The sequence below is a fragment of the Mus caroli genome, chromosome 8 (assembly GCF_900094665.2).
Source record: "Mus caroli chromosome 8, CAROLI_EIJ_v1.1, whole genome shotgun sequence".
Lineage (NCBI taxonomy): Eukaryota > Metazoa > Chordata > Mammalia > Rodentia > Muridae > Mus > Mus caroli.
This window is the reverse complement of record NC_034577.1, coordinates 513,489-528,377: the sequence shown is the minus strand read 5'-3', so window position 1 is coordinate 528,377 and position 14,889 is coordinate 513,489. Positions and strand designations below refer to the sequence as shown.

General features: G+C 46.8%; 1 protein-coding gene across 1 annotated transcript; it reads right to left on the bottom strand.

Moving 5' to 3' along the window:
• Window positions 1-320: 320 nt before the first annotated feature.
• Retn (resistin) lies at window positions 321-12,975 on the bottom strand. The gene is made up of 6 exons (XM_021170969.2): window positions 12,960-12,975; window positions 4,070-4,165; window positions 3,768-3,907; window positions 2,936-3,013; window positions 2,537-2,678; window positions 321-443 (listed from the first exon to the last, which is right to left on the bottom strand). The coding sequence occupies exons 3-5, from the start codon at window positions 3,895-3,897 to the stop codon at window positions 2,542-2,544; spliced, it is 345 nt and encodes a 114-aa protein (XP_021026628.1). The 5' UTR covers window positions 3,898-3,907; window positions 4,070-4,165; window positions 12,960-12,975; the 3' UTR covers window positions 321-443; window positions 2,537-2,541.
• Between the last annotated feature and the right edge of the window lie 1,914 nt (window positions 12,976-14,889).

Sequence of the window (14,889 nt, the reverse complement as noted above, 5' to 3'; positions counted from 1 at the left end):
ATTATTATTTATTTTTTGTATATGAGTACACTGTAGCTATCTTCAGACACACCAGAAGAGGGCATCGGATGGTTGTGAGCCACCACGTGGTTGCTGGAAATTGAACTCAGGACCTCAGGAAGAGCAGTCAGTACTCTTAACCGCTGAGCCATCTCTCCAGCCCAACATAGATTACTGATGGCTTGGGATTGAACCTTTAGAAGGGCAGTCAGTGCTGCTAACCACTGAGTCATCCCCCAAGCCAGGATGGCCATAAACTAACAATCTGTCTCTACTTCCCAAGTACTGGAATTAAAAGTATGAGACCACCACATCAAGCCTGTTTTATTTTTAACTATGCGTGCTTGTGTCCCACACACACGTGCCTGTAGAGACTGGAGAACATCAGACATCTCTGGAGCTACAGGAACGGGTGGCTGTGCTGGAAACCACGCTCACTTCCCCTGAAAAAGCAATACAAGCTCTTAACCATTGACCCATCTTTCCTTAGGCCCCAATTTTTTTTACATTTAAATTTATTTATTTATTGTTTGTTTGTTTGTTTGTTTTTCGAGACAGGGTTTCTCTGTATAGCCCTGGCTGTCCTGGAACTCACTTTGTAGACCAGGCTGGCCTCGAACTCAGAAATCCACCTGCCTCTGCCTCCCGAGTGCTGGGATTAAAGGCGTGTGCCTCTACACCCAGCTTATATTGTATTCTTTTTGATTATGTGAAGGAATGTTTGTATCTAAGTGTGGGTATTTGTGCATAAGTACAGGTGCATATACAGGTCAGAGGTGTCAAATCTCCTGTAGCCAAAGATACAGATGGTCTTGAGCCACTCTGTACTGGCTGGTTTTGCGACGCACTGACACAAGCTAGAGTCATCAGAGGAAGTGCCTCAATTGAGGAAATACCTTCATGAGATCCACTACAAGGCATTTTCTCAGTTACTGATCAGTGGCAGAGAACCCAGCTCATTGTGTCTAGTACAATCTCTGGGCTGGTGGTCCTGGGCTCTATAGGAAGGCAGGCTGAGCAAAGCAGGGGGCACAAGTCAGTGAGCAGCATCCCTCCATGGCTTCTGCATCAGCTCTGCCTACAGGTTCTTGCCCTGTGTGAGTTTGTGTCTTGACTTCCTACAATGATGAACAGCAGTATGGAAGTGTAAGCTAAATAAACCCTTTCCTCTCCAACTTGTTTTTTGGTCATAGTAACCCTAACTAAGACACACCTCATTTGAGTGCTGGGAAATGAACTCAGTCCTCTGGAAGAATAGCAAGTGCTCTTAACTTCTGAGCCATCTCTGCAGGCGCCATTGCTGGTTTGCATACGTGTGCATGTGTGAGTGTGTGTGTGTATGTGTGTATGTGTGTGTGTGTGTGTGTGGTGTTATAAGTGTGTATGGGCACATGAGTTAAAGATGACTGTCAGCTGTCCAAACTAGGTACTGGAAAACTGGGTTGGGTCCCTTGCAGGAGCAGCAAGTGTTCTTAATTCTCTGAATTCTCTCCAACTCCCACTTTCTCCTTTTTATTCAGTCAGGGTCCTCCCACTTGAATTAACCCAATTAACCAACTCCCTTCCAGGCATGCCCAGATACGTGTCTTCTAGGTAATTCTAGATCTGTTAACCATTGCAGTTACTAATTTGATTCCTTCCTTCCTCCCTCCCTCCCTCCCTCTCTCTCTCTCTCTCTCTCTCTCTCTCTCTCATTCTTTCTTTCTCTCTTTTTTTTGGATTTTTTTCTCTGTAGACCAGGCTGGCCTTGAACACAGAGATCCACCTGTCTCTGCCTTGCAAGTGCTGTGATTAAAGGCATGTGCCACCATGCCAGGCTCAACAGATACTTTTATTGCTTCATTCATTCATTCTTTATCATTCACTGTGTGTGCACACATGGTACTCAAGTGCCTCAGTGCCCATGTGGAAATGAGAAGACAACCTGGACTCTCTCCTTCCACCATGTAGGTTCTAGGAATCAAGCCCTGATCATCAGCCTTGGCAGCAGCATCTTTACCCACTGAATCATCTCACCAGCCCTCATTCTATAGACAGTTACTACACCCAGGCTATACCTTATTCTAAGCTTAAGATACAAGGAAAACGATATCCTCTGCCCCGGGTGGTGTAAATGCCCTGGGTGCCTCTGGTTGAAAATAGGTATTCGACATCATATCCATAGAGATGAAAAGTTAACTTGAGAGCTATGGAACCTCAGTCCTGCCAAGGTCCAGTCTCCTCTGTGATGGTGACTATCATTTGAGGCCAGCCTGGACTATGTGAGACTCTCAAAGAGGAAGGGGAAGGGGAAGAGAAGGAAAAAGGAGTGATAGACAAGTAGTAAAATTCACAACAGTATGCAACAATTCCCACACAATTCCCACACACACCCTTCTCCACTAAAGAAGTCACACAAGGGCCGTGCCCACTTTGCCATCCATCTTCATCATCACCATCATCTCATTCTCATTTCCAGACCCTTGGCTTAGACCTGGCCCCTGCCTCCTCCCCGTCCCTGTCAACACGAGGAGGACAAGCTCAGTTCTCAACTGACCTACATCAGGAACCGAACTGCAGCTTACAGCAGCGGGCTGCTGTCCAGTCTATCCTTGCACACTGGCAGTGACACACTTTTTCCTCACGAATGTCCCATGAGCCACAGGCAGAGCCACAGGAGCAGCTCAAGACTGCTGTGCCTGCAAGGAAAGAAGTCCTCAAAAAGCTGGAAGACTGTGGCGGTGGGAGGCAGAGATGGGGGAGGGGGCTAGAGGCTGTTGCCGCGGAAACAGTGCAAGATGACACAGCAGGAGTCTAAAGGACCTGGAGTGTGGGCTGGGAGATGAGAAGACTGGAAGTCTGGGAGGGAGTCCAGACATGTTGAGGACCCAGACAAGGCAGGCAGAGGAGTTTCTGAGAACTTCCAGAAAGTCTGAACAACAGAGTTTGCACTCACCTTCTGGGCAGGAGGCCAACTTCCCTCTGGAGGAGACTGTCCAGCAATTTAAGCCAATGTTCTTTATTGCATTGGGACCTGCAGAAGGGAAGATTGAATCCAACTGCATCTTTGCAGGGGGAGATCTTTGGGTTTGACACTGACAGTGAGCTCAAATTCTTCTCAGCAGAGTGAGAAGATGATTTGATAGCTAAAGAGTTTGACTCACAAGTGGGGGGGATCAGAGCCAAGATCCCCAGAACCCATTTAGAAGCTAGGCATGCATGGTGTAGGGGCACCCATAATCCCAGCATCCAGGAGGCAGACAGACATGGAATCCCCAGAACAAGATGGCTAACTAGACTACCACAAACCCACACGCCCTGGGTTCAGCTGAGAGATTCTGATTCAACAAAGCAGAGGTGGGGTGATAACACTACATCAACTTTAATTCTCCATATGCCTATGCACACACAAGCTCCTTCACATATGTGCACCACATATATAAACACATACACAGACATGTACAGCACATGTTCATGGTAAAATATTTTGCTCACACCTGTACTCCAAACACCCAGGAGGCTGAGGCAAGAGGATCAGGCACTGGGGGCTCGGCTCACTCTATGGACCACAGAGTGGGGCCTTTTGGAGTGAGGGGAGGTTTGGGGTGATGGTTGGAAGAAGCTAAGTTGTGGGGTGAACCATGATCAAGGTAGGGCAGGATGAATTTGGGTTGGAACTTATAGACAGGGTGAGGCTGAGGCTGAGGGTAGCCTTGCAGCTAGGTGGGTCTGTTCCCCATCAGGGATGAGATAAGTCTGTAAGGCCCTCAGCAAGGTTGAATCCTCACACAGCGAGCTGAAGTCTTGTTTGATCTTCTTGTCGATGGCTTCATCGATGGGACACAGTGGCATGCTGGAGCCCAGCAGTTCAGGGACAAGGAAGAAAAGGAAAAGGAGGGAAAATGAAAGGTTCTTCATCCCGTAGGTACTGCAAGAGACAATCAAGAGCCCCACCTTAGACCAGACCCTCCCCATGCTGGGGGAGTCAGACTGCAATGTCCTTTAGTTCCTGAGGGCACACATGGATGGACATTCAGCAGCTCTGGGGCCGCCACATCGGCACTCTGACTGGGGGATGGCTATCACTTACCGTGGCAGAGGACTTAGCAGGACACAACTCAGTTCTGGGCATTAGCTCCTGTCCCACAGCTCCTTCTTGTTGACTTCTGGATGGGGCCCATCCTGCCTTGAATAATAAGTACCCTGGCCCCTGGCCTTCCATTGCCACATCTGACCCCAAGAGAAGTGAACTCTAGAGGTCCCAGAGGAGGGATTTCCCTCCTGCTCAGCCCTTCCTACATTCGGAGGATTGTCTTCTCAGGAGGTTGTCTGGAGATAACGCCAGGGACCATGGTGGGAGGGGCAAGGCTAGGAGACAGGACTTCACCTGTAGGGCTGGAGATGCAAACTAAGACACGGTCCCTGTGTGACCACAGCTGTCATGTATGTTTCTATGTTTGGCGGGGATATACAGTGTAGGCAAGCTCTACCAGCTAAAATCTAGAGAACTGCTCCCTTGCTGAGCCACACCACCAGACCCTCACTATGGAATTCCAGCCAGGTACCCTACCTCTGAACCATGTCTCCAGCCCCTCAGTGGTATGTTCTTACAGATGGTCTACCACAGAGCTACAGACCCAGCCCCTCCCTGGGGGCGGAGTGGGGGTGGGGGTAAGCAAGAGCTCTACCGCTGAGAAAGGACCCCAACCCCTTCCTGGGAAGTTCCCAGCCATTACCCAAAACATCTAACTGGAGGAGTCTAGGCAAGAGCTCTGCTTTCTGCTTTCTGGTGCAAGGAGCAAGGGGCCTGTCCCTTTGGAAATCCCTCTTTCTCAACAAGTAATTAAAATGATAAATCCTGGGTAGTCATAGCTCCGGCCCACATACAGAATATTTATGTGTGTGAATGACTCAATAGAATCTGCCTTATCTTCTCTGTCTTTAAAAACATTATTTAGTCATTATTGCATGTGTGTGACACGTGTGGGTGTAGGTGCATGCACGCCACAGTGTAATGTGCATACGGAGGCTCTTGAGCTGTTACACTGGCCTCGCTGTCTTTTAACTAGATAGGGCAAAGTTGAGATTAGCAGAGGAAGTTTATAAATTGGACAAATGAAAAGACTTTAATCTTTGTTTAGTTATCTATTTATTCATTGAATCCAAGCTTTTATGTAAGCTATGCAAGTTTGAACTGTGTAGCCAAGAATGACCTTGAACTCCTGACCATCCTGCATTCTGGATGCTGGGGTGGCAGGGACGCACCACTCTGCATGGTTTGCCTACTTCGAGGACTTGAGCACAGGACTTTGTGCCTGCCAGGCACTCTAACTGAACTATGCCTCCCCACCCCAACCCCGTGCAAGATTTGTCTCTTTCCTCTTCAGCATACGTGGATTCAGGTGGTGTGCTCTTCCTCCCACCCGGCTTCTGTGTTCATGCGACTTTAGTGGCCATCGCCAACATAGTACACAGCTGCTTTGGGGGGTCTCCATTCCCAGGCATTGCTGGAGACCTGAGGTGAGAAACTTCCTTTCAAAGGTCAAATGTAAAAGCACCAGGTTTTGTGTCCATGGGGTCTGTCATAGGCTCTCAGTTCTGTCATCAAAATGAGAGGAATGAGGGGTGAGATGTACAAGGGGTGTGTGCATGTCCAGATGTGGTTCAACAGAAGAACTCTTGCTGGCTTACTCTCCCCCCTGACACCCCTCTGTCCTTGATGCCTCATTTGGACAAAAGTGGCTAGGATCACTTGGAAGCTGTTGCTATCTTCCCCAGAAATGAAGCTTCTGACTGGCTGTGTGTTCAATGATATCTTGTTGCCCTGGTGACAAGGTTGCTATGACAGATATTTCTGTCAATCAAAGGAGAATTCTTGATGCTGTCTGGTAATTGGAGTTTCTGTTGAAAAGTGTTGGATTCTCCTGCTGTATGCACATGTAGAGAGTCCATACTGTGTCCACAGGACAAGAGGCACATGTTAACTTACTTAACTGGCTGGAAACATGTCAATTGTCTGCGTTTTGAACTGGCTGAATGCACACAGACAGTAATACATACAAAAGACAAAGAAAAGTTATAGAAATATTATCATAAAAATCATTACCATTTCCCACCTTTGTACTTGGAATGGGGAGTGTTCTATCTCTGAGATATACCCCTAGTCTCTCCTGGCCCCTCTGTGTGTAGCGCATGTGGAATCTAGAGGTTAACATTGTACATCTTCCTTAATCGTTTTTTGAGAAAAAGATTCTCTAGGTAGCCCTGGCTGGCCAGAAACTTGCTATGTACACCAGGATGACCTTGAACTTGGCGTGATCCGCCTGCCTTTGCCTCACATGCCCACGGGTTTTTATGCGGTGGCTGGGGATCTGAATTCAGGCCCTCATGCTTGTTTTGTGGGCTAAGCTATCTTCTCGGTCTCTTTTCCTCCATATACACTTCCACCAGTGTATATGTAAGCTTTTTAAAAAGCTTTACTTATTTTTATTTTATGTACATGAGTGCTTTGCCCTCGTGTATGTGTGTACATCACATGCATAACCACTGATAGTTGTGATCCACCATGTGGGTGCTGGGAATTGAACCCAGGTCCTCTCTAAGAACAGTGAATGCTCTTAACAACTGAGTCATTTCTCCAGTCCACTATAAAAGTTTTTTTTTAATTATAATCAGAGCTAGTGAGGTGGCTTGCTGCACAAGCGTGATCTCATGCCAATCTCCAGAACCCACAGGAAGTGGAAGGAGGGAACCAACTTTACAAAGCTGTCCTCTGACATCTATAGGTCACATGTGCCCACTCTCACACATTATCTGAGTGCATACATGCACATGTGCACGTGTGTATACATGCACAGCAAAGGAATTAAACCAGTTAAAATTAGAACTAGCATATGATCCAGCTATACCACTCTGTATATACCTAGAGGAGTCAGTCAGCCAGCCACGTGCATACATGCACATCCATGTTTACTGCTGCATTGTTCACAGTGGCTAAGGAATGGAACCAGCAGATAAACAGATAAAGAAAGCATGGTATCTATGCACTACGGAATGGTGAATGAAGCCATGGAGAAGAATGAAGAGATGTCACCTGCAGAAAGATGAATGGAACTAGACAGCATCATGTTAGGCAAAGCAAGCAAGACTCAGAAAGCAAGTGTCACGTGTCCTCTCTCACGTGAAGTTCAGATGTAAAATATCTATAAGTCTTGAAAGTAGAAGTACATGTGGAATGGACTGAGGGGAGGGGACAACAAGAGAGGTAATGAAAAAAAGACAACATCACATGTTTTCTCTCCCAGTAGGAGGACGGATACATAAATAACACACACACACACGTCTGCATGGGACCAGTGGGAGAGGGAGGAGGGACAAGGAGGTTAACAGAAGGTAAATATGAGCTACGGATACTGACATATGTGTGTGATAATGTCATAATGAAACCCAGCATTTCTTAAAATTATTTTTATTATTTACATATATGCATGTCTATATCTCTCTGTATGTGTGCTATACTTGTGTCTGTGCCCTAGGAGGTCAGAGGAGGTCAATAAGATTCTCTAGTACTGAGTTAGAGGTGAATGAGCTGTCTTGTGTGGGTGCTGGAAACTCAACTCCATCATCTCCAAGAGCAGCAAGTGCTCTTGACCACTGTGACCACCCTGAAAACTGCTAATTTATTTGCTAATATTAAGAAAAAATACTGATAAAGAAAATCTGAGGTTGGGAATGCAGCTCAGTTGGTAGAGTGCTTGCCTAGTGTGACATGCCTGTCACTTGAGAGGTGGAGGTAGGATGTCCACACTGAGAACATGACCAGTCCACTGGCCGTGGGGGGGGGGCGGTATTGTAGATACAAGGGAGAGTACAGCCAGAGATATCTAGAAGGATCCAGAGCAGGGAGAGACAGACAGACAGACAGAGCGGAGGGAGAGAGAGAGACTAAACATGTTCGGTAGACCAAGCTGGGCCATTAGAGGAAAGACAGCAGGGGAGAATGAGAGAGAGAGAGAGAGAGAGAGAGAGAGAGAGAGAGAGAGAGAGAGAGAGAGANCCAAAATTCAAAAGGATGCATGGCTGAAATGGCAGAGTACTATAGGGATAAAAGGCTAGGAGAAGAGAAGACTATTAGCTGAAGAAGTTTAGGGTAAGGGTGGGGTGAGAAGAGCAGAGAAGATGTAACAGGTGCTTGTGGTACTGAGAGAGTATTCAGGCCAGCGTGCACTTTGGTATGATAATAGACTTCAGAGTCAGCTATTTGTCCTCGGTTTCTTTTGGACCTGACAGTCAGGAACCCAGGCAACATGGGCTGCACAAGACCCTGTGTCAAAACCAGCAGGCAAGAAATGGGACCAGCCTAGATGCTTGTCACCAGATGACTGGATGAAAATGGGTTCGGGGGCTGAGACATGACTCAGTGGATGTGGTACCTGCTCTACAGGCAAGGGGACCACATAAAAGATGGGCAGGTATGATGGCCTACCTGTGATCAAAACATGAGACAGAGAGTTGGGCGTGGTGGCGCACACCTTTAATCCCAGCACTTGGGAGGCAGAGGCAGGCGAATTTCTGAGTTCGAGGACAGCCTGGTCTACAAAGTGAGTTCCAGGACAGCCAGGGCTATACAGAGAAACCCTGTCTCCAAAAACCAAAAAACAACCCCCCCGCAAAAAAAAAAACCCACCAAAAACAAAACAAAGCATGAGACAGAGACAGGGGATCTACCCCTCCCCCAACCTTGTTTCAGGTTCAGTAACAGAGCCTACCTCAGTAAATATAGCAGAAAGCCTATCAGGTTTCCACAGGTTTCTTCTACCCTGTGGGTCCCAAGAGATTCACCTGAGATCCTCATGCTTGGCTTCAAGTTCCTTTACCCAGTGAGTCATCTGGTAAGCCCACAATACAGTATCATTAAGCAGGGCAAAGCACACAGCTGTAATCATAATCATTTGTGAGATAGAAGCCTGAGGCTCAGGAGTCTAAGGATATAGTCATCCTTAGCTACAATAGGGAGTTCTCGGTCAGCCTGAGCTACACGAAACCCTGCCTCAGAAGTCTGATATTGGAGTTATGTCCATTGAGATCAGAGCTGTGTTTCTGTGAGGACTGCTACCACCATCACTGACAATGATGGCTCAGAAGTTAAGACTGCTTACTGCTCTGGCAGAATTCAGTTCCAGCACCCACATCAGGGGGCTTACAGATACTTATAAACTCCAGGTCCAGGAGATGTGATGTCCTCATCTGGCCTCTGTGGGCTCCTGCACTCATGTGCACACATATGCATACAAAAAAACACGAGTGAGGAAGAAAAATCCTTAACTGGCAAGCCTATCACCCTAGAAGTTGAGCCCAGCGAAACCACCATGTCACAGCAGAGACCCAAGGCATCCCCAACCCAAACCAGGAGAGATCGACCTTTGCCAGCAAGAAACTAGAAGATAGCCACACCGAGAGTGACTAAAGCATCCCGGAGGGATGTTCCCTATACCTGCTTCATCTCAGAGGTGAGGTGCAAATCCTTATGAAGACCCTCACAGGTAAGTTCATCACTCTGGAGGGGGAGCCTGACAACCCCACTAAAATCATCAAATGGCAGGATGGACTCGTCTTTCTCTGTACACTTCTCCCTGGCCTGGCGGGAAGGTATCTTCTTTCCCCTCTTTTAAGCATTTGACAAGTTTCACTGTACTTGCAACAAAATGCTAGCATCCCTCTCCTTTCTGTAGTATGACCTATAGCCCTCATGCTGCTGTTAGGTTTAAAGATTCCTTTTTAATAAGGAAAGGCAGAAAAGAAAGACTTATTCAATGGGGTCACATTGGGAAATGGGACAAAGAGACCCAGTGCTAGTTTTGGTTTTTGTCTTGTTATTTCTAGTTATCTATCCACACGTCTGCCACATGAGTGTCATGCCGTGGGAGCCAGAAGAGAGTGATAGGTTCTTTGGAACTGGAGTTGCAGGTGTGCGTGAGCCACCATTTGGGTGCTGAGAACCAAACTAAGGCCCTCTGCAAGAGCAGCCTGTGCCCACATTTGTTTTTGAAGTGTGTGGCTTTGTTTGTTTACACAAGGCCTCATGCATCCAAACCTGGCCTTGAACTCCCCATGTAGCCAAGGGTAAGCACAAAGTAACCTTGATCTAATTTTGTTTAGATTTCTTTTTATTATGTGTATTTATATTTTATTATGTGTATTTATATTTTATTTATGTGTGTAATGGGGGTGGGGGGAGCTGTAGCCATCAGAGGCCAGAAGAGAGCATCAGATCCCCTCCACCTGGAGTTCCAGGTAGTGTTGCTGTGTGATGCTGAGTGCTGGGAACCAAACACAGGTCTTCTAAAAGAACAGCAAGCATTCTTTTTTTAAAGATCATATATATACATATATACACACTATATATACACAATAAATATATATATATATATATATATATATATATTGAGCAAGCATTCTCTTGAGCTCCAACATCCCAACGTTGCTGCTCTCACTTCTAACAAGCTAGGGTTACAGGCTCCTCCCACAGAGCTCCATGTACAATAGACTGTGTTAACCCTCTAGACTCCTTGCTGTTCTATGCCTGACCTTGTATTCGCCAAGCTACATCTCCACTTCCTCTTCACCTTAATTTAACAAAGTATGCTGATGTTAAAAGGATCCAAAAAATACACAACTTTACAAAACACTTCCTTAAATTTATCTTGTGTGTGCAAGACTGTGTGTGACATACGTGGCACAGACGCAGAAGCCAGAGAAAAACATCAGGTGTCCAGGTTTGTTACCCTCAGCCTGATTCCCTTTACAGAGGATCTCGCTAAACCTCAATTGAGAGCCAACAAGCCCCTGCCCCCCTGCCGACTCTGTCCCATTCACTCACTGCTGGTGCTAAAGGCAAGCACGCAGCCCTGTGCAGTTTTTTCACATGGGTGCTAGAGATTCACACTCAGGTCTTCATTCTTTAGCATCAAGAGCTCGCTCTTATCCACAGAGCCATCTCCCCAACTATCTTCCTTGCATATCTACTGCCAGGAATAACAAGATTAAAAAAAAAGGGTCACAAACTTATGGAGCAACACGCAACTTCCTCCGTAAGAGGAAGGGAAGGCGCAGGACCAAGATCATCTGATCACTGTTTCCTGGACGAAGGTTGAGCAATCCTCCTCCTTCCAGCTCCCTCCTCCCATCTTCCCAGCTTCTACCATCAAACCCCTCTCAATTCTTGCAACAAACAGTCTGGTGCAATTTTACAGATGGCACAACTGATGTCATGTGAAGTAGATGCAGGTTCAAATGGTCACTGGGAAGGGTGAAGAGGTGGCTCAGTCAGTAAAGGACTTGTTCTCCAAACACAAGGATCTGAATTCAAGTTCCTAGCACTCACATAAAAAAACTATGTGTAAAAGTAACTTTTATTTCTTCAGATGGAAGGATGAAAGGAGAACCGTACCCAAGATGTACGAATACAGTTTGGGCTGAGCCCATGGCATTTCTTTCTCTGTTCAAACTACCCCCAGGCCTAGGCCTGGAAGCTTCTAGCATCCATACAATCTACTCTAGGCCTAGAACATTTCAGCCTCTGAGACTTACTACTGAGTAAGCTCACTTGTTCTAAGTTCTTCCTAGATGGATGGTTCAGCTCGGCTTCACTGGTCAGACTCCTCTTCAAGCTTACTGGCTTCTCACAGAATTGCCTTGCTTGGCGTCAAACTAATGCTGGCAATCTATTCTAATCTTCTGGCTCCTTCTCATTCTCTAGCTTTTCCTGTCTTCACCTGGAACCTCTCTCTGTAAAACCGTTCTAATAAAACTGCCTCCCTGCTACCCACACCTGCTGTTCTCTTTCACGTGGGAGTTGGGCATATCCTACCTCTGAGTCATTCTGTCAAATATTTTCCTGATTTGTCACTTTGCTTACCCCTCAATTAGGTTCACAATTCAAACATGCTTCTTCCTTCTACAAACTAACTTTACCTACACGTTTGGGATTAAAGATATGTCCTAAAGGCGTGTCTATATTCCAGCCAGAGGGATTAATGTCGTGTGACTTGTCTGCATTCCAGCCAGAACACACGGACGTAGAAGGTCTCTGAATGTAATCCCTTGCCAGGACATCCATGATTAAAATCCCTCTACAACGGTGTGCCTTTAATCCCAGTATTGAGGAGAACAGAAACAGGAGGATCCCTAGGACTAACTGGCCAGAGTCTAGCTTGGATTAGCAAGGTCCAAGTTAAAAAAACAGACCACCCTGCCTCAAAAAAAAAAAAAAAAAAAGTGGAGAGCTAGGACTATGTCTCAGTAGAAGAGTCGGGCCTAGATGTGCCCCAGGGAGGGGCTAGGGTGTGGCTCAAAGGAAGAGCTTCCACCTAGCTTTGCACAGTGAGGGGCTGGGGTCCGTGGTTCAGGGGTAGAGTCCCTACCTAGAATCCCCCAGTGAGTGGATGGAGCCCATGGTTCAGGGTTAAGTTCTTGCCAGCGTTCTATCCCAAGCACCACACATATACACAGAATAGAACTGTGGACACTCAATTAGGAAAGCCCAGAGGCTATGATTCCCTTCTCCCACCAAGTGTTGCTAACGCTGAGCCCTGGTGCTGTCATCCTTGCCCCAGAAAGCACACCCTTTCTCCTAGCAGGCCACCCCCTTACCCCAGACACATTTTCACAATGTTCTTGGCAGCAAGGAGCTATTGGTCAACTTGTGTTTTCAAATTTGAGCAATTTCACACAAGACAAAAATGTTCTAGATAAAGAATTGAATGGCTCTCTCTCTGTCTCTCTCTCTCTGTCTCTGTCTCTCTCTCTGGTGTAAGGACTGAATCTAGGGCCTTAAATGTGCTAGGCCAATGCTATACTACTGAGGCACACTCCCACCCTCTCTACTGGATCCTAGGCAGAGGCTCTATCTCTGAGCCACATCCCCAGCCCCTTAGCACTTTACTGCTAATTCATGCCTATAGCCCTGCCTGACATCTTACCTGGAGAGTGAGGACTAGGAGCATCCCTGGAGACAACAACACAGGTCCCCTGTTGTGAGGCAACTGGAAAGATGCAGCAAGCATATCAGTTTTCTGGCTACTAACCCCTAAATCAAATTAAAATGGATACTGTGGTTCTGAACCCCTGTTTTAGGGGAGACTGGAAGGCAAGGGTGGGGGGTCAATAGATGCTAGAAGATGCATTATGGTGGTACCAAGGAAGCCACAGGTCAGGAAAAGGACCACGAAAAACATATAACAAGTAATGATGACATGGTGACACTTGAGCTAAGGGGGAGGTAACAGGTGGGGCGAGCTGCAGGTGCAAAGGCCCTGGGGCAGGAACAAAGTGTCACTGGTTAGAGGATGCCCCCCTGAATGGTATACCTACATAACACAGAAAGGATGGACATTTTATTCTCATAAAGAGGGTCTTAAAGATTCTTTGTAATGTGGGAGGTTTGCCAAGATCTCAGCTGATGACAGTAGCCACAGAGAGCAATAAATGCTTGCACAATCAACATTTGTATTTGGTAGTATAGACACCGTGCCGGCTAGTTTTATGTCTGCTTGAGATAAGCTAGAGTCATCAGAAAAGGGAGGCTCAACTGAGAAAATGCCTCTATTAGGCTGTAGGCAAGCCTGGGAGGGCCCTGCCCATTGTGGACAGTGCCACCCTTGAGGGAGTGGTACTGCCTTCTAGAAGAAAACAGGCTGAGCAAGCATAGTAAGCAGCGCCCTCTGTGGCCTCACCAGCTTCTACCTCCAGGTTCCTGTCCTGCTTGGGTTCCTGCCCTCACTGTTTTGGGTGATGAATGAACTTATATGGAACTGAGTGAAATAAGCCCTTTCCTCTCCAAACTGCATTTGGTCATATTCCATCACAGCGGTAGTAAACCCAAGACAGACTCATCACTTCATGTCGGTATCATCAGATGCGGTCGGGATGGGTGGGGCACACTTTTAATCCCAGCACTAGCTAGCCTGGTCCACATGGTTCCAGCCAGCCAGGACTACACAATGTGATGAGTATCTTTTTTTTAACCTTTTTTTTTTTTTAAAGGAAAGATGAGAGTAGTTTAAGCAATAGTTTTGTTTCTGCTGAGAACCATCAAATAATCCTTAGCCTACTTCCCAGGCTTCTCTAATAATTAGGTCACCCAAGCTCTGGTTACGATCTGGAATGAACAAAGAAACCAGAAAGCTGAGCCGCAGCATCCCCTGGCGCTCACCTCGCTGAACTACGGAAACAGATCCCAGAGAGAAACAGCAGTTTGCTGCCAGGGATCTTAGCGTTTACATTTAAACGTTAGAATAACCTCCCGTGCCAGACAACTCCAGCACTTCAGAACCCGAGGCAAAGGATGGGGAGTTCCAGGCCAGTCTGAACTACAGAGCAGGAAGCTCACCCTTTGTCTCCTTCCACTTAGCATCCATCCCTTCTGCGCTGAAACCAGGACAGCTGGTTGGGATTGGGGGTGGGTGGGGGTGTCCTGTGACAGATGATTTCCTTCTTCCCACTCATTCATTCCACAAATTTCATGATCTTTCTGAGTTGGGGTGCTCAGGACAATCTGATTAGAATCCCAAGCTTCATGTTCTCAACTTTTCTGAGAAATGTCTTTAGATTCCCTGGGCTTTTGATGAACTCAAAATCAAAAGGATCCTCCTAGCTGTGTCTACAACTCTGCATGGCTCACATGCCCAGGCAGGACCCAAAAGAAACACCACCACAACAGGGGGCACCGCGCTTGGCTTCCAGCCCAGGCCGCTCTAACACTTGCGCTGTGCTTCTTGGCCTCCCTGCTCCTGAACCCTTGAATCCTTCCATGGTGTTTGTCTTAGTCAGGATTTCTATTCCTGCACAAACATGATGACCAAGAAGCAAGTTGGGGAGGAAAGGGTTTATTTGGCTTACACTTCCATGCTG